At 31.3% G+C, this 25,726-nt stretch overlaps 1 protein-coding gene and 1 pseudogene across 3 annotated transcripts in view; one reads left to right on the top strand and one right to left on the bottom strand.

The window, feature by feature from the left end:
* LOC145259110 (nucleoporin p58/p45-like) overlaps nucleotides 1-25,726 on the top strand; it is a 123,336-nt gene that overhangs the window by 59,054 nt on the left and 38,556 nt on the right. For 2 of the 3 annotated variants that reach the window (XM_080116774.1, XM_080116775.1), the window contains exon 13: nucleotides 4,649-4,744. In XM_080116774.1, the coding sequence (XP_079972900.1) occupies nucleotides 4,649-4,744 (96 nt within the window). Of the gene's footprint in view, nucleotides 1-4,648; nucleotides 4,756-25,726 lie in introns of all 3 variants that reach the window. The other variant, XM_080116776.1, reaches the window with a different exon arrangement.
* Nucleotides 15,476-15,592, bottom strand: LOC145259437 (5S ribosomal RNA; annotated as a pseudogene).

Genomic DNA, 25,726 nt, shown 5'->3' with positions numbered 1-25,726 from the left:
TTACAGTTTTAATAAAAGGACTACAATAATATCGCGGGGTCTCCATTTACTCTGAACGTCCTCAGAACGCCCAACAGCAATATATTACATATTAAATATGCCGCTATGGAATTTCCATAGGTCCCACTAGTTTTAATAATCTTAGTTATACACTACAAATGACATATACATTGTTTAGTTATACACTACAAATGACATATACATTGTTAAGGCATACAATGAAAGTTTAAGATTACAGTCATTTTAAAAATGTTTCAAAATATGTCCATACCTTCCTCTTCTCTCTCATAAAAAACAAAAATCAAGAAAACTGTGTACATAATCATGACAGAAAATGTCGTACATCAAAAATATATATAACTAATAGTTATTTTCATGGCAAATGCTTGTCTGAGCTCCAATCTATGATCCCTGCCCACTTGCCAAACTTTCACAAAAAACGCTTGTCTAGCTAAAACCACCATCGATAATTTTCTCAACTCTATCTGTGCCTAAACCTAAACATGAATTCCATGAACAGAGCTTCTTTCTTAGAATTGCCCATCTATGAAACTCTGTTCCGCTGGCCTGCTTTCCAGCTGACTACAATATGGTCATCAACCTTTACCCTCTTCCTCAAATGGTCTTGGGGCCTTGCTAGGTGGTCTACTTTGTAAAAAAAAAAAAAAAAAAAAAATTAAAAAAAATTTAAAAAAAAATTGATCGAATAGTTTTATTTTCAAAAGAGAAAAGCAAATGTATGGCTGCTTGATTTCTGAACGCCATTTTAAGAGACATGGGAGATAATTCCAAATAATTCAAATTTTTGCAGTATTTTAGAAAGGCATTGTGTAGGTTACAAATGGCTTAAAAATTATTTTCTTTATAAAAATAAAACTACTCTATCGATTTGTTATTTTGGGTGAATATTTTTTTCCCCCCCGTCACTGGTAAATATGCATCAAAAAGAATTTTATTTTTGATATTTCATAAGGGTTGGTAATTTGATTTAAAATTTTTATTTTTTATTAATAACTAAATGTTGAATATTAGTCTCCCAATTTATCAGAGAGGGACCTATATTTTCAGCGGTGTCCTTAGTCCGAATGATTGCCAAATAACTGTCCATTAGTTTCTCCTGAAATTTTGCCGCAAATTGTATTTCATTAAATAGATGTGCACAGTAAAAAAAAATTTTTTGCAAAAATTTGCGTAGCATCCCCAGGAGCTCAAGAGGTCAAAAATGCCCCAAAATGGCCAAAACTGACATGTTTTGCCCCCATAACTTTTGATTCGTGCATTAGGTTTTTCTGAAACTTGGACAAAATGTGGATCCCATTGTTCTTGATATAAATCCAGTATGGGTGACTCTGACAAAATTCTGGTTCACGTCACTGGGGACTTTTAGTGCTAAACACATCCCTTTTTGTGGCTCTTTTTTCATATTTCTCAATAAAATCTGATATGTCTGACTATATAGTGGTCTTTCATGGTGGTCAACTGAAATATACATGTGTTAAGGCCCGAAACTGCACCGTTATCCATTTGCACTGGAATTTAGCATCCCCAGGGGCTCAAGAGATCAAAAATGTCCCAAAATGGCCAAAAAATGACACTTTTTTTGATCCATCCATTAGATTTTTCTGAAACTTGGCCAAAATGTGGAGGCAATTGTTCTTAACATAAATTCAATGTGGGTAGTTTCCCATGGTGCTGAATTCAAATATACATGTTTTAAGGCGTGAAACTGCACCATTTGTCTATTTTCACTGGGATTCAGTGTTCCCAGGAGCTCAAAAGGGGTTACAAATGCCCCAAAATTTTCCAAAATTACACTTTTTACCCCATCACTTTTGCTCCATCTATTAGATTTTTCTGAAACTTGACGAAAATGTGTAAGTAATGTGGGCCCTTCACACTTCTCACATTCATAATTTCTTCACTATTTTTTTGTGGCATCATCCCACATGCAGCACCAGAGGGGGACCACACACCACACGCGCGGCTTGTTAAGCTTCATTTTTCTTTGGAAAACTGGTACAGGTTATAGACCAAAAATTACTGCTTCATGCCAAATTAATGGTTTAATATGGTTAAATTTTAGTCAATTTTGTATTAAATATTAAGTAAATGTGGTGTTGTAGCAACTAATCTCTATTAATGCCTAGCCTGTGTATCAAATGGATACCATAATACTTAGTTCGCTACACCTTATAACAAAAGTCCATGCTTATAAATTCAAATAAATAAAAAAAAAACTTATTTTATAAAAATTTCAGATTTTTTTTATTTAATTTCATAAACATTTCTTATAAAATTTATTAAAAAATAAAAATAATTTTGTTATTAAAAGTACAAGTAAAGAGTAATTTTTTTTTTTTTCATCCCTATAATTTAAATTTTTATTGTATATTTTTCAATAATGGACTTTGTCTTATATTTTATTTCAATAAATCGCTTCACAATATAAATACTGAAGAACAATAAAAGTGAAGAAACTGATTTGCCTTGTCACTGCTTCCGGTAGCGCTACGCCAAAAATTAGGAAGTATGTTAGCTAACTATAACCAAATCACTTTTAATCTACTTATTCTTGAGATAAAATGAATAATTTTTGTTGTTTTTATTTAAAACTAGCGGGGGTACCCGGCGTTGCCCGGATGTTTGGAATGTGTGTGTGTAAAAGGGGGGGGTAAAATAAAGAATAAGTCAAGTAATAACCCTGTTTAAATATTTAAAAGAAAAAAAAAAAAATGATGTTAAAAAAAACTTTAAAAAATTGGAAAAAGCAAAAAAAAAAAAAAAGAAACAGCGAACAAACAAAACTTCTTTAAAAAAGAAATCGGAAAAACAAAAAGCAAAAAAAAAGAGAAAAAAATGAACGTGTTTGGAAAAACAAAACAAACACAGCGAAAAGCAAAAAAAAAAAAAAAAAAAATGGCATAAATAACCCTTCGATTCAGTTAAGTCCATGGTCCGTTTCACCCAGTAGAAAGCATAGAATGAAAAGGAACGTTGAAATTCCATTCCATTTTTTTTTTTTTTTTTTTTTTTTTTCAAGCAACTACGGAAGTAAAGAAAACCCAAACTGGTGTTCTTTTGTAACTGTCCCTTGTGAACGAACCGGAAACTATAAGTGGTGGCAGGGGAAGGAGGAATTAATTAGAGAGAAAAGATTTACTACTTTCATTGATTTTTAACCGATTGTGGCAGTTAACTCTCAGCAGAAAAATATAGGAATCCACGATTATCGAGGAAAAGGAGAGGTGATATGCCTATAACACACCTCAGATGTTGTGCTGCAGTTTGTGCATATTACTTTCACATGAAATGTCTTGATTTTTCATCCTATTAAGGTCAAAATCATAGGGGAAAAAATGCATTCATTTTTTAAATATATCTATATATATATATATATATATATATATATATATATATATATATATATATATATAGGGACTAGCAGGGTTACTCGGTGTTGCCCCACGACAAGTGTTACATATTTCTATTAAAACTTTTGTTTATCTCTGTTCATTTTTTTATCTTACTTCCCCCATTTGTTTCCTCCCCTCTCTTTCTCTCAGTCCAGCCCATTCCTTTCTGACTGGATAACTTACCTTTTAGTTGGACGTACACAGAACTGCCCTTTATATAATAGATTGTAGCAATTTAATTCTTTTTAAAACAGTAAATATTCTGTTTTAGTGTAAAAATGGTTGTCGGGTAAATTTTTTGCAAGTAAATAATACTAATGTTACTTTTTGGTCTCCCGACAAAAGGATTTCACCCTTGTCTTTTCTTTCGTCTGTCCATACTTTTCTCAATAACTACGCCTTGGAATTTTTGAAATTTTGCACAAACATTAAACATGATGCGAGTAAAAAAAAAATAACAGAGCAGATTTTCCAGGAAAAATCTTGTCTCTTCCCCCACTCTCTCTGGGTTAAAATTGCTAAAATTGACACTTTTGTGCTTATTAAAAAAAATTTGATGACTTGGATTTTTATAAAACTTTCTGAAAAGTTGTAACTAACTGGTGTCTATATAATTTTGTTTGTCTATACTTTGCGATAATTCTTGGGTGTGCCCCAGAGGCTCTATTAGGGCTAATAAAAATACTCCATTTTTGGGACTATTTTACCATATTTGTCCAAAATTTTCTGTGTGTATCTATTTAGCAGTTTTGCATGGTGCTGAACTCAAATTTAAATATGTTAAGGCCTTGGGGACTTTTGGGTCTAAGTGGGGGGGGGGGCAACTGATGGACTTGGTCATTTCTTTTTTTGCATGGTGCAGAACTCAAATTTACATATGTTAAGGCCTAAAACTGCACCATTTGTTCATTTTCACCAGGATTTGACATCCCCTGGGGACTTTTGAGGCTAAATGGGGGGGGGGCTGAACTTTGTCGTTTTTTTTTTTTTTTTAACGCACTGTGCACTCATGGGGGACCATGCATGTTTTACTTGTTTGTATTTAAAATTGTTTTACTCAACTGGATGACCTAATTTGGTTTTGAAACCGTTTTAAAATGGGTGAGATTGGAATTTTACTTGATAAACATCAGATTAAATCACCAATCTCTTTTTTTTTTTTTTTTTTTATGCGTGAAAGGTGATAATGTATGCACCAGCATATTATTATATAGATTATTTATTCTTCATTTCAGGCTTTGCTGGTTTTGGTACAACTTCTAATCCAGGTGCCACCTCTTCTACTGCTTTCTCCTTTGGTGCTTCCAATACTGCGGCTGTGAAACCTTTAGGTTAGTGGGTGGTAAGGATTCCTAGCGTTCTCTCTGTCTCTCTCGCTATATACATATATCATACACGTATACATACTTATATACATGTTTCTCTATATCTATTGGGAGTTACGACGTGTACATATATCCATGAGTTCTTAAATTCTTGAAGGATCACAGTTGAGGGGATAGACAATTATTAAAAAAGTATTGGTGCTTATTTTTATTGATGCTTAAGTGTGAAATATGGTAGTTCCAAATAAAATAAAGTGGGGAAACTTCCGGATATTCTTACTTACCAGTGAAAAATATTAGTGTGCACCAAAAATTTCAGGTAATAATCATATATAGAATTAAAAAAAAAAATTATATCAAGTTGTGTATATTTAGAATTTACACTTATTTAAAAAAATAAATAATACAGAAAAAAATCTTTTTGGTGTACATGTCATGGAATGAAGATGTTATATTCTAAAAGTCCCGTAAATTGATCAAGTGATTTTATTTTATTTTTTTTATCTTTTTATTGAAGAAAATCAAATTTTATGATTTTTAGCAATTAAGTATTTTTTGCAGTCATTGATGATGTCTTACTGATGGAGAAAATAGATAAATCTCGTTAGTTTGAGTTGTCTGCCCTTGAATTTAAATGCATATTAAACAAATATGGCAACTGGTTGCTCTCCTGTCTGGCACATCATAAAATTTAGTTTTCTTTAAAAAAAAAAAAAAATAAAATAAAAACTGCTATATTGATTTACGTGATTTTTGGAATATGACATCTTCATTCCATGATAGATACATACATTTTTTCTGATACATAGATTTTTCTGCATTTTCTAGATATTGGTTTATCAAAATAAGTGTAATTCTTAATAGTAACTAATTTAGTTACTATTTGGTATCAATGAATCTTGAATCACATGATTATGTGACATGCTCATATCGGGCGGATGGAGATAATTGCTAACACACAGGCTTGATGTAAATGTTTTTCTAAGTTTGTTGCCTTCAAATAGTACAATTAGTTTTATAATTTGATTAAAAATCTATTTGCTTACTTTTTCGTAACTTTTGATGTACACTAATATTTTTCACTAAGCATATCTATAAGTTTTCCCTGCCATATTTTGCTTATGGTGCAGCAGAAATATCTCCCACATTTTGATATGTGGCCTTCCCAGTTGCACTCATGCAGTTTCTGAGCAATCATCAATTTATATGGATTGAACTGCATATCAGCGTGTAGAATTCTCCCGACTGTTCAATCAGACAATCCCAAGACCAAAGCATCTTTGTGAACTGAACATGTAGAAGACTGAGTAACCGGAAGTCTCGCCGCTCGAATAATGTCTGGTGTTCGAGTGCTTTGAAGCTTTCCAAGTGGCTTTTTTACGTGCCAAACCCATAACTCTGAAATTTGCAACCCATAGCTGTATTTTCTATCTGGAGCAGCATCATGCCGTCCTAACTTGTAACAAACCCGGAAAGCTGTGTTGCAGATTCACCATTCTTCAAAAACATTTCTACAATAAAAGCACTATATATATCAGTCCAAACAATGTTGTTTGATGAGGGTACCTGAAATAAAATGGCAAGTTATTAGCTAAATGAAAATATCATTGGCACTTGCACTAAGTTCATTAGTAACATACAGTTGAAAGTTGCACTAAGTTCATTAGTAACATACAGTTGAAAGTTTAATCTGTGGGAGGTATTTCTGCCGCACCCAATATATATATATATATATATATATATATATATATATATATATATATATAAACACACACGATAATAAAAGGATTAAAAAAATCCGATACGAATTTAAAATAGAAATAAAGAAAATAACTGCTCAATGATTTGTCTGTTCAGTGGGTTTTATTCAAACGACTGTTTTTAAATGTGAAGTATATCCCTTCAGCTTCCGGTCGATGTTGGATATTCAGGATAATTTAAGTGTTTCATAAATAAAGCTGCATATTTGCGAAACACTTAAATTATCCTGAATATCTGACACTAACTGATAGCTGAAGGGATATACTTCACATTTGAAAACAGTCATTTGAATAAAACTCACTGAACAGACAAATCAAGCATTTTGTTTCTTTATTTCTATTTAAAATTTGTGTGTGTATATATATATATATATATATATATATATATATATATATATATTATAACAAAATAAGCACCAAAATATCCTTTTAAGAATAACAAAATCTAAATAAAATTGGTCAAATGATTTCGGAAATAAAATTTGAAATGTTAATTTCCAAAGAAAATTTTTTATTTGAATGCTGCAGAAAGATAAATTTGCAAAATAATTTTTTTGTTGAAAACTTCACATTTCTTAAACAGTTCAAAATTCATTGATGTCGACCCTTTACTCACTAATGTTAGTTCACCTAATGAAAACCAGCAGGATTACCTGACAATATCCATCTATATGCTATTAAAAAAGTTGTTTGGGAATTTGTCTGTTATAGAAAATAGAAACTTGAGTAATTGACAAAAAAAAAGGAGTAGAAACTGGATATATATTTTATAAATTTAAACAAATTAACAAAATAACATTAAATATTTTTACTTATTGTCCAGAATTCCTTCTATATTAAAAAAAAAGAAAAGAAAAATCTGTATGATGTACATATCACATTCCCAAAATTACATAAATTAATCAAATAGTTTTATTTTTATTAAGAAAACTATTATATTCATTTGCACTACAACATAAATCTCACAAGTTTTGAATTATTGTTGAGTTATCCCGTCTCCTTGTATTGCATAATCACGTTGACACACCTGTTCTTGTTAGATCACCGAAGTTAAGCAATATTGAGTCTGGTCAGTACCAGATGGGTGACCAATTTGGGAATTCCAGGCAATATATGTGCGAGGACATCCCTAACATGTGACTGGAGACCATTTGTGAATTTCATACTCCCATGGAACTTCCTCCCTTGTAGGAAGCTGGTTAAACCCGCATAGGGTTAGTGCCTCCTCCCTTTTTTTTTTCAAAATGACTGGCAAGACAATCACTCCTTCAATGCTCATAAAATTTTTCTTTATAAAAATAAAAGTATTTGATCTGTTTAATGTGATTTTTGGAATACAATATTTTTCATTTCATCACGGGTATGTACATCATACAGATGTTTTTGATTTTCAATTTCGAGAATTCAATACAAGGAGAATATTTTTTCTTAAATAACTTTTCTTTTTTTTTTTTCTTTTTTTTCTGGTAATCATAAAATATTCAATATTTAAAACAAATTTATTTATTGCCAACTATTATCTTTCCTAGTTGTTTTGCGACGTTTTAGCCAACTATTCCTCTGGCCTTCGTCAGGTGGTAACCGCGACAAGATAGGAACTCCGAATCTTGTAACTGTATTCTCAGCAATTACTGCCTTCCATAGTTGTCGTCTCACCATATTTTGGCTGAGTAAGCCTCTGGCCGGCTTTGAGTAGGATTGAAACCACTATAACAGAAATAGTTGGTCGAAGCGTGAAACAACAATAAAGATGAGGATAACAGTCTGCACTAAATAAATAAATGATACTCATCTCTATAATGAATTTAATATATGCAAAGTAATTTTGTTTCTCAACTTTTATTGTCATTTTGCTAAAAAACAATACCCAAATTCATTCATCCTAGTTACTAACTCTTTCCAGCAAATACTAAGTAGCTTTTTTTCTTTCTTGATAAAGTTTTAAATTTCACAAGTAGTTATAAAGTAGACGAACCTAGTTAAAGATAAAAATTAACATACCAGGTATTAACACCACTCAAGGAGGGAATATAAACTGTCTGTTCCATCAGAAATTACACTAAGAAATGTTGATGCTTTTTATAAAAGAGAACAAAGACCATCCCTGTAGCAGGCCAAGAGATCTAATATTTGGAATAATTATTTATAGGAAAAATTGATGATGGAAAATAGAAATTGAATAAATTATAATAAACAAAGAATTTTAATAAATAAATATTCTTAACTCATGGTTTTTCAAAGATGAGCGCTTTTCATCAGATTAAACATTAGCAAAAAAAAAAAAAAAAAAAAAAATGCATCAATGGTTAGCATAAATTTGAAAATTTATGAAAAACTTGTTTTGTGAAAAAATAAAAAGTACTTTTAATAGAATAACAGATTAAAAAAAAGAAAAAACAATTGGAATCATTTTGCTGCTCCATTGCCACAAACTCTTCATTGCAAAATGATATAAAGAAATGTGTGACGAAGGATTACAAAGATGGTACCTGAATTAAGGAACCTATCAAATGAGCAGAAACTAGCAAAGATGAGTTTCGTTAACGTGGAAGAAAACATTCAAGTTTCTACATAAATTATGTTAAAAAGTAGATCCAAAATGTTTTTTTACTCATTGTTAATCAAATCAGGGGATACGAGTTAAATTTGCTTACTATGTGCTGGTTATATATATAATATGTGTGTGTTTGTGTAAAAAGAACAGATGTAAAGTAGAAATTTACAAAGTTTTTATTATTTGGTAGAATACTCCAAAGCTGGTAGCTAGGTGCTCCTTAATCCACAGAGTTTCAAAGAATGCAAATTCTTCTCATCAGAGAAAAAACAATTAGCAAAATAATCCAATAGTCATGCCAAAAACATTTTTTTACATTTCTATGTATTTGCTGGTTGCTGTGTAGTCACAAAACTTTAAAAAAAAAAAAAAAAAACATAAGAATATAAAATATAAATATGGAAAAATAGCTCATGCAGAGAGTTTATTCACAGTTCAATATTAAAATAAAGATAACCAGCCATATTTAAAGAAGTCCAGTGTAATGGAGGTTATTATTTGCAGGTAAATGAACAACAGCAGGAGCTTGCCTCAGTTAAAATTGAAAAGTAAAGTGTCAGAAATTAGTTATATATGTGTGTGTACTAGCAAAGATACCTGCGCTTCACACAGGATTTTGCTGCATGGCAAAGTCCTAACCTTAATCTTTGACCTTGAAAAATGGTGTGCAGCATATCTAGGATAGAGACAATCATCATGTCAGCTTTGGTCATGATTACTTTAGTGGTGTAAGCTGTAGGACAGTATATATACATCGGCTATGACCTTGACTTTTTATCTTTACCTTGGAGAATGGTGTGAACCATTCCTAGGTAGGGGACCATCATTATGCCAGGTTTGGTCATGATCGGTCCAATGGTGTGTGCTGTAGGAAAGTTGTACATACACGCACACACTCATGAACACTACTGCTTATATATTTGTATATTTTGTCAACAAGTCATTATTCAAGCATGTCTGATTGAACACGACAGTTATTCTTTTTTCCGATCTTTCTGGATATCTTTTCCATTTGCTGAGTGGTCTTTTTAATTTCAGCAGGCATGTGCTTGAAAATATATATATATAAAATAAAAATTACAATTAAATTTACCAAAATGATCCAAGATGGTAAAATTAAAGAATGTTATAAATATTAAAGAATTAATATTTATAAAGTTATCTCAGCCAGATGTAAAAGCTCGATAAAACCAAATAGGAAATAGAGCTTATAAAACAAGCAAACAGTTAATAAAACATGTTAAAAAAACACTTTGAAATGAGTTAAAAACATATTTAATCTGAAAAGGAAACACTAGATAAATGGATAGTCCTTAATCCGCGGAGTTTCGAAGAAATACTTTCCTTCTCATCAGAGGGTAGATATTAGCAAAATGCGAGATCGGATTTTGCATGCAAAAGTATTTGATGAAACAACAAGTAAGTCAAAGATCTTACTTGAAAACAAAAGGTGAAGCAGAGGGAATATGGTGAAGAAAAAGGTGATTACACGTCAATGGATAGTCTGGTGGAAGATAATAAATAAATAAATATATATATATATATATGAGAGGTAAAATACCAGGTTGAGAAACTGACGCAGTTTATCCTTCTCTCGAGGGTAGATGGGGCGCTCTTAAATGATGGCGTCACGATAAAAAAGATACCCTTGATATCCCTGGCGAAGCATCAAGTATTAAGTTACCGCAAGATATGAATTACACTACAAACTCGTGTAGTGAGTTTAATCTTGGCTATGGTCGCGCTGGATAAGAAACATTTGTGAAACAAAAGGCATTTTCAATAGAATAACTAATTAAAAGAAAAAGAAAAGTCAATTAGTTAATGAAATAGTAATTGAAAAAAGGAGAATCTGGAATTCAAGTGTGAATTGATTATTGCGTCATGTAAAAGAAACTTTGTTAAAATTTGAAAAATGCAAATAAAGTTATATTTTATATATGTACTGGCATTTCAGCCCGGCGTTGCCCGGGTGTTTGGAGGTGTATGTTAGGCAAAGAAAAAAAAAAGCGGTCAATTTTTTAAACTTTGACCCCTATTATGACCCTTTAACATTTATTGTTTTGGGCTCAAATCAAGTTAAGTGAGATCCATGTCCAAGGAATCTATATCTGAAATTTCAAGTGTTTAGACCCAAAATTGTCGGAGTTTGGTAGAGTTTTCAAAGGTCAAATCGTTGAACTTTGACCCCTTAACAGACAAATTTCTGGCCAAAAACCGATCACAAAGATTTTCCCAAATCTGAAGACCCTGCATATCAAATTTCGAGTCTGTAGACTTAAAATTCAGTTATTGCGTAGGAAAATGTACACACAGATACATTCACTTATATATATATATATATATATATATATCCGCAATGAAGAGAATACCAGCACAGTTGTTAAGGGATTATTATATATTCTCATAAGTTTTGAGAAAAATTGTACTTAATAAGATCCAAAATTCTCACCACTGTAATTCGATGAATAATTGAAATATATTGAAATCCCAAAACCAGCTCCAATGAAAATGAACGTTCATAAAATATTATAAAAATACCCAGAACATATTGTATTCATAGGGAATCATATTATAAACAAAAAATAGACTTACTAGCAATTAAAAAAAATTGCTTCCAGTAAAGTTTAATATGAACAGACATATTGCTGCTGCATCCCTGCAAATTTTGTCTCAAATGGTATCTCCTTACGTCCAAGTGGTACTAGGCCTTGTTCGGGGTGAAAAAGCAATTTATATATATATATATATATATATATATATATATATATAAGAAAAGAAATTAAAAGTAAGTTGAAATTTACAATTAAATTTATTGTTCGACTGACTACTCCAAAAAACAATTTTCAAAGTTCTTATTCCGTGGAGTTTCAAAGAATGCTATTCTTGCTATTCTTCTCACCAGAGGACAGAAAGAAATCAGTAAATCATATTTGTAGCAATGCTAGAATTTGCTGGTTACGGCATTAAATGAAACCGCAATTTATTATAGTAATGAATTGCAAAGTGTACATGTCCTTTTAAAACGAGTGAAAAAAGTATATGTATAAAAATATAAACAAACCCTGAATAAACTTGCAGCTTACTACATGAAGACTCTTTCAAAGGTAATCCAAAAAGAGAAAATAATCCTTAGAAAGAATCAAATAATCCAAATTTAAATCCAGTTGAGTACAATTAGTCCGGTTGGAAAAAATTCAACGCAGCTTAAATTCATGGAAATTATATTTGTGGTTATTGTAGTAGTCCAAAAATAGCACAGTTGATCTTCAGTTGAGTGGATTCGAGAAATATTAAAACAAAACAAAACTCAATATAATAGACAAAGCAGATGAAAAAAATCGGTCAAAAATTCAAACAAGGAATTATAATAAAGATAATATCCTTAATCCATGGATTTTCAAAGATAAGCCCTTTTCATCAAATGATAAACATTAATAAAAAAAAACCAGCATCATTAGCATAAAACTGAAAATAGATAAACTTTTTTGCAGAAAATAAAAGGTATTTTTAATAGAATCACAGATCCAAAAAATTAATTTACTAATTAGCTCGCCATTCAACCGACTTGATTGATGAGTAATAAATTCTTGAAAATTTAATTTTTTTACTCTGTATTTCACAGGGTTCACTTTTGAAGGGTGTTGGGTTGAATTCCACTATAAACTGACCTTGTGTCTAACTTTATATAGGTTATAGTCAGCTAGCGTACTTTCTAACTTTCGACATGGCTGCTACCGGAAGCAATGACAAGACAAATAAGGTCTTCACTTATATTTCTATTGCAAAAAGATTTATTGAAATTAAATATAAGAAACGGGTATGATTGAAAAATATACAAAATTTTACAGATAAAAATAACACAATCTTTATTTTTATTTTCAATAACAAAATTAAAAAATAAGTTTTTATTTTATTTGAAATTTTATAAGAAATATTTTTTATAAAGTTATAAAAATACATTTATTTGTATTTATATAATATATATTTATGAAAGTATAAAAATACAATTATTGAAATCAAAATTTCAAACATCATTAAAAGAATGTATCCAATACGTAATATTTCGAAAATAGTTTTAAAAGATTTTAAAGTGTTTTTTTGGGGGTTTTTTTTTTTGTTTTTTTTTTAGAAAAATAGAATTAATTTCAATAATTATTAATTAAAATAAGACTGAAAAAACTTTTCAATGATTATTTAAAAAAAAAAAAAAAAAAAAAAAAAAAAAAAAAAAATTTAAAAACGTACATACACAGGGGAGATATAGGAATGAAAGAAAAAAATGAAGGAACCGATTTACCTTGGCACCACTTCGGGTTGCATCCATGCTGCAACCGGAAGTACATTAGCTGACTATAACAACAAAATATGTTAAAAAAATAGCATTATTAATGTGCAAATAGAGAATAAAGTTTTGTATAAGATTTGTTTTTTTATATACTGAAATGAAATGCTAACACCTTAATTTTTTTAATTCTAATTTTATTATTACATATTTTATAATCAGTTACCCATAAAGTTTACATATCTACTTTCTTTGCTCCGAAGGTTTTTTTTTTTTATTTATACATTTTACATTTTATATATAAACATGAAGGTTGTTTCAAAAGTAAAGGCTCCTATTTTTTTTTTTTTTTTTAATTTTTTTTTTTGTACTTAAAAAGTTGAAGAGTTACAAAAATGGGATCGGTACCATTAAAACAAGCAACCTTTCCAGAATTTATTTTTCTACATATAGTCCCTCTCGTTCTCTTTTACCAATGATGAATGAGAGCCTTGATACCCAGTGTTTTCTGGGAAGGTGGCTGTGCATCTGTTGCCACTCTGAAATCAACAAACCCATCTCCTAGGTGTGCTGGCATCAACTGTATCGGCTTTGTAAATGTGCGATTTTTTTTTTTTTTTTTTTTTTTTTTATTACATGGAGGAATTCAATGATGCATCTCTACTTCTGACACACATCCATGATACTGGGATTAGTTTCTTAGTGTCTCATAACGTCAATATCTGCAACAGAGAGATGAAGTTTTCAGGTTATGCATGTGTAAATTCAGTCATGATAACAATGCAATTTACAATACCCTCTAATCCATTCGGTCAGAATTTAAAAATAAAAAAAAATAGGAGGCATTAATTTTGGAACAACTCTCATATTATGTATGTACTTTTCTGATATTTTTAGTCTCACAAAAAGCAACTCTATTTTTTTTTTTTTTTTTTTTTTTTTGCACAACTATTTAAATATTCAAAATTAAGATAAGTCTTTAATTTATTTAAAAAAAAAAAAAGCAAAAAAAAAACATTAATTTCTACAGCTGTTTCTTGTAGAGTAGATAAATACATGATGTTAATTTACGTTTGATAATCGTCTTGAAAATAAAAAGTAAATATGCACAGGGTGTCTCAAAAAAATGTACTCATAATGCAACATCCCCATTATTTTTAACTATTAACATTTCAAACCTCTCGGACTTGCACGCCGTCTGGCACCATCACAAATGAACAAAAAATTTTAAAAAATGAAAAAAATAAAAGTGCAAATGAAATGCATTTATTCATGGTTCTTTCAAAACAACACATTTCATTATCTTTCAATCTTTTCGCACACATATGCTTTTTAAAAGTCTCTCTCTCAGCCACCTCGTGCTGGCCGTTAGCCAGCCGCAACTTGCTTCTCCTTTTGACCACATGGTGTATTCTTTCTCCTTTTCTTGTGACACAAGGTTGTGCACACTTGCTAATTTGCATCCGTGCTTTAACAACTGCTGCTGCTGCTAACATTTTCGCTAGCCAGCTATCCTTTGGCTGCTGCTGATTATCTCGCACCCATGCGCACTTTGTTACAACCCTTCAAATTATTAAAAAGTTTTTTTTAATTTTTTTTTTTTATGAACATTGTGAAATTCAATTTATTTTGCAATTTATTTTGCAAAAAATAAAGCAATTGTGCTTCAATACCACGTGGGGAAAAGGCAGAAAAGCTTAAATGACGCAGTAGTCTAGCACTTGTGTAAATTTACCTTAAATTGTTGCATTTATTACTTCACTTGGAAGCCTATTCCAAGATCCTGGGCGTCTGAACAAGAACACAGCCCTCGTTTGGTTGAATTGAAATCAGTGGTGAAAGTGTCCACATACTCATCTTTCTAATGCAGGATAAATGTTGACTTCCCTGTAAAAAAAAGTTTGCTAAGTTACCTTCATTTCCTACTTTTGATCACCTGATATCGATTTTATGACATATATCAATTCAACAAATATTTACATTTTTAAAATACACAGGCTCCTTCAGTCTTTGACATAGAGGTGCCTGCGTGTGACATTTTTGTGGCAGGAGGTGCGCAATCTCCAACCACACCTCTTCTGAGTCAACATTATTAAATACCAGTGGCAAGTGGAGTGTATGCCGAGATAAGCGGAGAGCACATACAACGCCTAGAATTCCCAAATGGTTACCCATTTGGTACTAACCAGGCTCAATGTTGCTTAACTTCGGTGATCTAACGAGAACCGGTGTGTCAACGCGATGATGCCGTACATACGTTTTTAAAATAGACAGTGTTAAGATATTTAATTCGATTCAATTTATTTGCAAAAAAAATAAAACAATTGTGCTTCAATGTCATGTAAGAAAAAATGTTTCATATAGTGTCCACGTACTCCTCTTTCTGGTGCAGGTGTGAATAAAAGGTCCTAAGGTATATCTCATAATGCTCATTGAGATTGTAAGCCAAAATCATATGACCATGTAATCATTGGTGCTCAAAGGAGAAAAGGTTAAGCTTTTTAATTCGGCTATCATAGGACAGATTGAATAGGTCAGAGTATAGGAGACCAATGTAATTGAAGAAATATGTTTGCAAATGTTCAAATTGAGCATCATTATTGTCCAGACAACATGCACCAACAGATTCGCAAACCTCACGATACAGTTCATCACAACCCCCCACCCCATTTAAAATTTTTTTTTTTTTTTTTTTTTTTTATAGACATTCTCTCTCTCTCTAACATTTTACCATGCTGAAATAAATAAATGGTAAGATGGATAACATCTTCATATTTGCAATAAAGACTTTTTGTCATTTATTTGTAGATGCTCTGTAGTTATATCGAGCTTAAAGGATTCGTATAAATAAAGGATGAAACGTAATTGAATAAGCATTTTTGTCCCCCATAAAAACACCCAGACACACACACACATATACTAAAATAAATAAATGTTCCATTGTGAGAAAATTAATTCCACCAATAGATTAGTTTTGACAACATATGTTCCATCACAAAGATTTAAAATCAGCAGATAATGCTACTAAATTTTATCTTTAGAATTGTTTGCCAGCAGTTCCTCTCCAAGCCCCCCCCCCCAAAAAAAAAATTGAATAATTCAAGATGAAAATAGAAAACGTCTGCATATTTTACCAAATAGGCTTTATGTATAAAAAGTGACCTTGTCTATGCAGAACAGTCTCTACTAAACTACTGTCAATTTTTGGTCTATAGACTTGATGTGTAGGGATTCGAACCTGTAGAACAAAATGAAATAATTCGGATAAAACAATGTTTGCATATTTTACCAAATATTTTTGCTTTGGAAATCTCTTATATATAAGTGGCTCTGTCTGTGTAGAACAATCTCTACTAAATTCCTGTCAATTTTTGGTCTACAGACTTGAAACTTGATATGTAGGGGATTCGGGCCTGTGGAGCAAATTCGATTTGGTTTTTAGCTGGCAAAAATAGCTGCTAAGTGGTCAAAATTGAGAAAAGACAAATGTAATTAAAGAATCATGTTTGGAAATGTTCAGATTGATGATCATTATTGTCCAGACAGCGATAAGTGATTCAAGGAATTTGCAAACGTCACAAAGCTGGTCATCACGGTATTTATTTATTTACTTTTTTTTTTTTTTTGAGACGCTCTGTGTATAATGCTAAATTATTTTTCTGTTTTTGCATATGCAGTCTCTCACAAAATGTACTCACACTTCGAATAACAATGGAACTTTTGTTTATGAACAAAGAGTGTAATGGAATACTCCGGCGTAATTATCTTGTGACAATAAAGATGTTTTATATTCCTTTTGCGGGTGGGTGGGGATGGGTCTTTCATCATGATTAGTATCTTGATTGGTGACCATTATTGTCCAGAAAACGCTAAGTTAAAGTGGATACTTTTTTTTTTTTTTTAGGCAGCCTGTATAAATAAATAACACCTTTTAAAAGTTTTCTATCTTGCTTTAAGAGGTTCTGAATCTCTTAAGAGGAAGGAAATTAACATTATATACTGGTTTACTCTGGAAGAAACTTTTATCTGTAAATTTGAGTTATCTGTTTTTTATTTTAAATATATCAGGGCATTTTGGAAAGAAATCAATAAAATCCTTAATCGTGAAAATGTGAAGTTACAAATTATTTATTTAAATGTCAATGAAACCATGATACATTTCTGGAATACATAAGGTATAGTTTTTACATAATTTGTGTGTATATATGTATCGGTTTGTAATCTGAATGCATATAAACATTGAAAATCTTTTTATTCAGTTCTAGGTAAATTCATCTACAACAATTTGTCTACAAATACAATTTATGCTAATATACTTACTGAAACAATTTATCTACATTTTTTTTTTTTTTTTTTTTTTTTTTTAGTTTGAAATGTTTTAATAGCATATCTTAATCTATATAATAAAATTTTGTATGTACATTATCAGTAGGGCTAGGACAACAGCATACTCTTTTCATTGTTTTGACTCTCGAGTGTGTATCCATTGATATCTTATATACTTTTATTTAGAGTGATTGATGTGGTTCTCTGTTGATTAACTGTCTAACTGTTGGATATACACTAGAGAGTCAAAACAATGAAAAGTATATGCTGTTGTCATAGCCCTAATTATCACCTTCGAGAACCATTTTCAAAACTAAGGTTGTCCAATCACAAATGATGAAATGCAAGAAGGTATTTGAGAAATATCTGGTGTTGCCATGAGTGGAAAATTTAGGTTTTACTAATTTTAAAAATTTGTGCATGTTCAGAGTTTAACCTAATTAAAAAAAAAAAAAAAAGTACAGAAAAATCTTTACAATGTACGAACAAAAATGTCATATGCAAAGTATTGGGTTTTTTTTTGTTTTTTTTGTTTTTTTTTGCTAAGTAAATCAAATTTTAAAGGTTTTTTTAGCAATTAATACATGCATTAAAGGGCTGATTTTGATCTCTTGGTAGTTAGAATTGAGTTCTCTCCCTTGAATAAATATGGAAGAAAAAGCAGTGCTTGTTAATATAGTTGGAAGAGTGATATTTTTTTAAGTATGTCGTCTTAAGCCAAAACAATATTACTTAGCTAATTGTCATGTCGAAAATAGTAATATATCCAAAAAATCTGTCGTCTTAAGCCAAAACAATATTACTTAGCTAATTGTCATGTCGAAAATAGTAATATATCCAAAAATTCATTGAGTAAAACAACTTCTATTGTGTTTTAGTAAAAATAAAGTCTATTGCTATAGGCTACAAATTAGTGGCAAAAAGGAAGATAAGTATTCCCTTGTATTCACAATTTTCAAGATGTTCACATCTAGAGAAAATGCAATTTACCAATTTTCCGTAAAAATTACATTTAACTATAATTTTCTACTCAATGAATTTTCGTATTTTTGTATATATTACTATTTTTGACATGAAAGTAAGTACTGTTTTTCCTTAAAACTATGTATTAAAAAAATCAATCCGTCAACTCTATCTTAACAAGAACTGATAATGATGTAACGTCTTGCTTCTTCATAATTTGATTTTCTTAAAAAAAAAAAAAAAAAAAAACGGTACTTGTACAGTTTAATCAAGAGATTAAAAAATGAAAATATCAGAAAAAAAAAAAAAAAAAAGTTATATTGTACGTATCCATTTTGGACTGAAGATCGCCGGAAAAAAATTCACTTAATTTGATTGAGTAGTTTTTTTTTTGTTTTTTTTACAGCGGAAAACATGTTTTTATGAGAGTGCAATGAAGGTACCCATCTTTTGCATTTTTTGAACATGCCACGGGGGATAACTCCATTTAAAGTGCCGACACTCCATCCCCAGCTTTTCTTCTTAAAAATCTAACCTTTTCCTTGGTATCATAACAAATTGTTTTTTCGCTGTAAAAAAAGACAAAAACTACTTTATGTAATTAAGTGAAATTTTTTTTTTTTTTTTTTTCATTTTTAATGTCTTGATTAAACTGTACAAGTATCGAAAACACAAACTACTTGATCAATTAACGTCATTTTTTTTTTTTTTAAAGAGACATTTTTATTTTGTAATGGGTATATGTCATGAAGATATTTCTGTTTTTTTTTCTTTTTCTTTTCTTTTTTTTTTTTTTTTTTTTTTTAAATTAGATTCAACTCCGGACATGTACTAATAAATGCTTTGTTTCGAAATCAAATGTCATAAATAGAATCTGTCATAAAAAAAAAAAAAAAATTTGTACTACCTGACCTATAGATTAGGATCAAAGTGTAGTATCTCTTCTGTCTTTAGTCAGACGACTGGCAATAAATCGCCACCACTTTCAGACAGGTGGAGGAGGTAATTCCAAATATTACTTGCGTCCTAATGTAGGCAAAGTTAGACACAAGGTCATCTTTTCATTTTGAGTAATTTTTTTCTACTTTAACATACACATGGAACTTTAATTAAATTTACACGTTTCTTAAGTGTTGGGTAAAAGATTATATTATGTAGAATTGAAAATATATATTTAAAGTTTATTTACATTTTGTAAAGAGCAGTATATTTTGATAAGTCATAAATATTCGTGATTCCTTTTTTTTGTGATTTGTCTAATTTATATTAAAAAAAATAAGATAATAAGGATTTCTTTTCTTAAATTTAAGACTTTGGGTTATGAATTGCTTTTATGCTGTAAAATGTTCCCAGAACACACCGATAAGCATTAGAATAGGTTTCTGAGAAGTTTATTTATGAATTTTAGTTTAAATTGAAATGCTACCCCCCCCCTTCTCAACCTTTATAGAACTGACTTTCTGTTCTTTTTTTTATCATCTTTGTGAAAAAATACTTTTAATCACCTTAAATTATGTAAATAAACAAAATATCTTAGTTGACAAATGTATTTTTGTTTGTTTTTAGTTTTCAAATTTAATTAACGCAGTCACTTAATCACAGTTTTAAAAAATAATTCTTCCAGAATTATGAGTTAATATATAGAATAAACAGAATGTTTTAAACATGCTTAGATGCAAAAAAAAAAAAAATTTGTCTTTATTTATTTTTTTTTTTGCATCTAAGCATATTTTTAAAACAGTTTGTGTGTTTGTTCTATATTTTTCATTTATTTCAAGATGCTTCTACATTTTTCAACTTTAGATATATCTATATACTCAATAAATTCAAAACTAACTAATTAAAAAAAAAACAAAAAAACTGAGTATTACCAAATTTCCTCAGCACTAAATTTTAAAATACCTAGGAAATGGGGGGTTGGGAGTCAGTCGCCGTTTCTTTCTCTCTCCCCCTCTCTATTTCTGGTAATGTGTAATCTTTATACCTATCTACCTCTTCTTATACACATCAAATGAAATTGACCAAATTGCTGTGAACATCTCAGGAAATAAATTTCAATTCCCCTGGAGAAAATTTGTTTGTTTTTCTTTTTCTTTTTTTTTTTCTTTTTTCAAATACAAAATTGCACGAAATTAACAACTGGGGAAAATTAAAGCACGTCTTTGGAATGCGCGGGTATTGTTCATGCTTCAGAATTTGAGGCATGATAATTTTTGATTATTCGGAATATTATTTAATATTATTTTTATCTTGTTCTTTTCGCAACGTTTCAGTCAATGTTACCTCCAAATTTCTTCAGATACATAATTTCAAATTCAAGAAGTTATATAAAATTTCAAACTGAATCTTTTATTTAATCTACAGGAGGTGGATTGTGAATTAGCCATAACTGTGTAGAAGCTCTATAAGATTATTTTATTCATAATATTGCCTGCAGTAAGGATTAACACATCAACCTTCACATGACACAACAGATAAAGTGTTAAGCAATAATCAATTCTGAGTAACAGTTTTCAGGAGGTTGAAGGTTCAATGTTCACTACTGACAATAAAATAAACGTTACTTACTTGAGAATTCTATCTGTGCATGGCTGATGGAATAAGAACAATATACTCCCGTGGGTGAAATAAAAGGCTCAGCTCAAAATATTGTGTAGTTGTACAGCTCAAGATAAAAATTCCAACTTTGTAAAAATATGCTTGGAGAAGATCAGAAGTGATATCGATTGAAATCTGAAAAATGCGAATAATACAAGATATAATTTCCTTTGTATTTTTAGATTTTGATGTGTCCAGGAGGCAGGATGACACGCTCTAATCAACTATTCCTTATAGATAAATTGTTGTACTTGAATTGTATTTGTAGACAAATTGAAGTAGGTGTATTGCTGTAGGTAAATTCAACCAGAAACCCTTTATATATGGATTAGATTAATTCTTCGAAAACACATTAATGAGTGAAGGGTTCACGATACGCTTGCTTTTATAATTATTTAATTTGTTTGTTATTTAAGAACTTTCAAATTCTTATGGTTATTTTTTTTTTTTTTTAATTTCAACTAACTTTTTTTTTTATTTTATTTTATTTTTTTCCTTTTTCTCTTTTTTTTTTTTTTTTTTTAAATTTTTTTTTCCTTTTTCTCTTTTCTTCTTTTTTTTTTTTTTTTTTCCAACAAACTTTTTTTTTTAATTATTTAGTATTTGAGCCACCCTAAATAAGTAATAACTAGGGCTAAGAAAACAGCATATTCTTTTCATAGTTTTGACTCTCGAGTGTGTATCCGCTGATATCTTATATGCTTTTATATAGTGATATGGTTCTCGGTTGATTAATTGTCAGATATATACTATCAATAAGAATATTCTGTTGTCATAGCCCTAGTAATAATTAATACAATGCTATATAAGAACTTTCCAATTCTTATGGTTAATATTTTTTTTTTTTTTATTTCAACTTAAACTTTTTTTTTTTTTTTTTTTTTCAAATTTTTTATTTTTAATTTAGGATCAAATGTATTTAAGGTACCCTAAAACAGGTAATAACCAATAGAACACATTTGGCCTTAATATTACCCCCCCCCTTTTTTTTTATACTAGCGTGGCTACCTGGCATTGCTCCGGGCAAAAGTGTAACATATTTCGATGTTTATTGAGATTGGCACTTATGGCGGAATTTAAAATTAAAGAAAATATAGAAAAGTCTGTATGATGTACGTACCCAGTCACAGAACGAAAATTAAACATTCCAAAAATCACATAATTTGATCAAGTAGTTTCTTTTTTTTTTTACTCTCTCTCCAAGAAAATCAAATTTTGGGTTTCAATGAGATTTTTTTTTTTTTTTTACTCGTGTTAACCCCTTACAAAGCATATCATCACTCGGACGTAAAGGGGCTACTATTTGAAGCCATGTTTAGGAGAAAGATTAACAAGGTATTTGTTACATTTAAACTTCTGCATATCAGTACAGCCAGGGAAGCAGGCAGCAGGAAGGGAATTCCAAAATCTAGCTGTTCGAGAGAAGAAACTATTAGAATAGAAAGCTTTCTGGCATTTAGGGACAACAACAGTGAAGGGGTGAGGTCTTATTGCTAAGCGGGTTTGTTGGGGATATGTATGCCGAGGGGGTACAAGTGAAACAAGTTCATCAGAACACATTGCACAGTGATGCAACATTGTGGCGATGGGACAGGGGCTGGAGCTTAGTTGATAAAGTGGGACCAATTAGATTGACAACTCTTTTTTGGACTTATCTAAGAGGGAGAGACAAGTGGTAGATGCAACAATACTGGGCGAATGGTGGCCTTGTGAAGGTACAAGATACTCTCAGGCACGAGTAGTCTTCTAGCTTGATAGAGGGAAGCCACCTTCTTTGCAGCAGCCTTTGCAATGTCCTCTATGTATTTGTCCCAGTTCATATTGCCCGCAAATGTTAGGCTGAGAAGTTTGAACGTAGAATTCTCAGGTAGGGTGCTTATTTGTCATGGACATAGGGGGTTGGAGATTGAAAAAAGCTAATTTATTGCAATCAATGAATATGTGGACAAGGACAGACAACCCCAATGCATGTGGAAACTGTCAAAATAATCACTGATTACTTCCCTTGCCTTATGTCCTCTAGAAAAACATGGCCTCTTATGTCACTTATTGGTTAAAAAAAAAAAAAAAAAATATGGCAAATTTGTTTTCCATAAAAAAAAAACTACTTAATCAAATTTTATGATTTTTGGAAAATAAAATCTTCATTCCATGACAAGTATGTACAATATAAAAGTTCTTCATTTTTGTTTATCACTAGAAGTACCAACCTGATTAAGCACCCCTAGTGCTATTAAAACTTCTGTGTCTATCTTTTCTCCTTAGCCTAGCTCATTCCTCTTTCTGGACATGCACACAAACAACTCTCCTTATATATATATATATATATGTGCCTCAAGGAATAAGTAAGCATTTTCTTTCCTAATTAGTACATTAAATCTCTTATAAAAAAAAAAAAAATGGCTTAGTTGACTTCCAGAGAATGAATTAAAAAAAAAAAAAATTATATTTGTTGTAGGCAATGCCTATCAAAAATATACTTTGTGGCTGTTTGTTTTTGTAATTTCTTTTTACTTTTAGACAGACATACACGCGCACACACAGACAACTGTTTTTTAATTTTTTTTTTTTTTTTATATAGACAAGTATTTTGTTTTCAACAAGTTAAAATATACATAGTTTTATTTATAAGCACATTTTCCTTTTCATAATAGAAAGTTTTATTTATGAAGCATTTTATTTAAAGGGTTTTTTTGAAAAAAAAAAAAAAAGCCCTATATTATATAAAGATTCCATTGATTTTTTGTTTCCTTTCAAAATATCATATCCTTACTATTTTAAACAATATGAAATATTGCATTAATAGTAAATATACCCCCCCCCCCCAAAAAAAAATATAAAGTGAATGTTGTGGCCGGAAACCACTTCAATCAGCGGATTATTTCCCTCAGCATCAAAGTGAACGGTCTAGGACATTTCTGAAATGGCCTTTCCTCTGTTGATTGGTTCATAGTCAGCTCCCGCTCGTTTCTGAGTATCGGGTCCCATCATTTGTCACTACTCTTCCATCTTTGGGATGGATGTTTATGTATGATGTGGTCCAAGTCTATGATGAGTCGTGGACAGGGTTCACAAGGGAGGATGGGGTTGTTTTCATCGCTCTCTTCTCCTCCTCCTCCTCCTCCTAGCCTTTTCATTCTCTCTCCTCTTCTCCTTAAAAGTCCACGGTGCCATGGTGTACTGCACCTGTCCATGTCTTCCTATCCCTGGCAGTTTCCTCCTCGATGTTAAAGCCAGAGTTCTCTTGAATTGGTCTTTGTAGCACATTTTGAGGGCTCCTCATAGCCTCATACCCTGGGCCAGTTCTCCATGCAGCATTTTCTTGGGGAGCTTTGAATTATCCATCCTGTAGACGTGTCCTACTCAGCGGAGGCAGTGGTGGATGGTGGTGGTCTCAACGCTGGTCAATGAGGCTCGTTCTAGGACTTCAATATTGGTGGTGTGGCTTTCTAAAGGGATTTTCAAAATCTGCCTCAGTTTAGTTTGCTGTAAGCATTCCAGATACAGCGTCCATGTCTCACATGCATACAGGAGTCTGGAAACAACTATTGCCTGGGACATCATTATTTTGGTGGCCATCGCTAGTACATGGTTCTTGAATACGTGACAGTTGAATCAGTGGGCTGCCCTGAACCTGTTCTCCATGTCCTTCTGGCATGTGGGAGCAGATGTTAGGATACTCCCTAGGTAGAAGAACTGGTCAACTTCTGATGGTTGGTTGTTTACTGTGGTGTTAAAGTTTGGGAGCATCAGTCCTGATGGATGTTGGACAAGGGTCTTGGTCTTGTTAGTATTAACCTACATCCCAAAACATTTGTTGGCAGAGTTGTATGCGTCCGCTAACAACTGCAGCTACCGTCTGATCTGGGGTGGTATTGTTAGAATACTGTTGTTCTCTCACTCCACACAAACTAGTCTTCGTTCTGGTTTGTTCATTGAAGTTAAGCAATGTTGGGCCTGGTCAGTACTAAAATGGGTGACCATTTGGAATTTGATGCTTGTGTGCTGTTTGCTTATTGTTTCCAGTCGTCCTGGACTTCTCTTTGCCATTGGACTCAAGCAGTGCTGATTCAGAGGAGATGTAGCTAGGAATTGCACAACCCGTGCCTCACAATTACATGCACAGGGAGTATCCATCATCACTTGAGATTGAATTGGGACATTGAGGTATGTTGTTGGTTCTGTGCAATTTTAGGAAGTCTACTATCTCAGGCTTTGCCTTCTCCCCTTAAAAACGGGGTTAATTTATTGTTAATTGTCTGAGACCCCTCTACTGGGGAATGCCGACAAGTCGTCTCGGGCATTTTTTGCTGGCTAAAGTTCTCCTCATTGTCATTGGCTTTTCAATCACACTTCTGACTAGTTTCACATCTTCCCGCTATGGAAGGGAGATAACACCATGACCGGAAGACAAAACCCTTGATCTTCAGTCTTAAATTCTACCGTCTAAGTTATTTGGACTTTCTTATAAATAGAACTTAAAACATTACCTTAAAATAATT

This window comes from Euprymna scolopes, chromosome 34, assembly GCF_053919585.1.
Source record: "Euprymna scolopes isolate OS-2025 chromosome 34, ASM5391958v1, whole genome shotgun sequence".
NCBI lineage: Eukaryota > Metazoa > Mollusca > Cephalopoda > Sepiida > Sepiolidae > Euprymna > Euprymna scolopes.
Note: the sequence above shows the minus strand (reverse complement) of the source record. Positions and strands in the feature narration are given on the sequence as shown.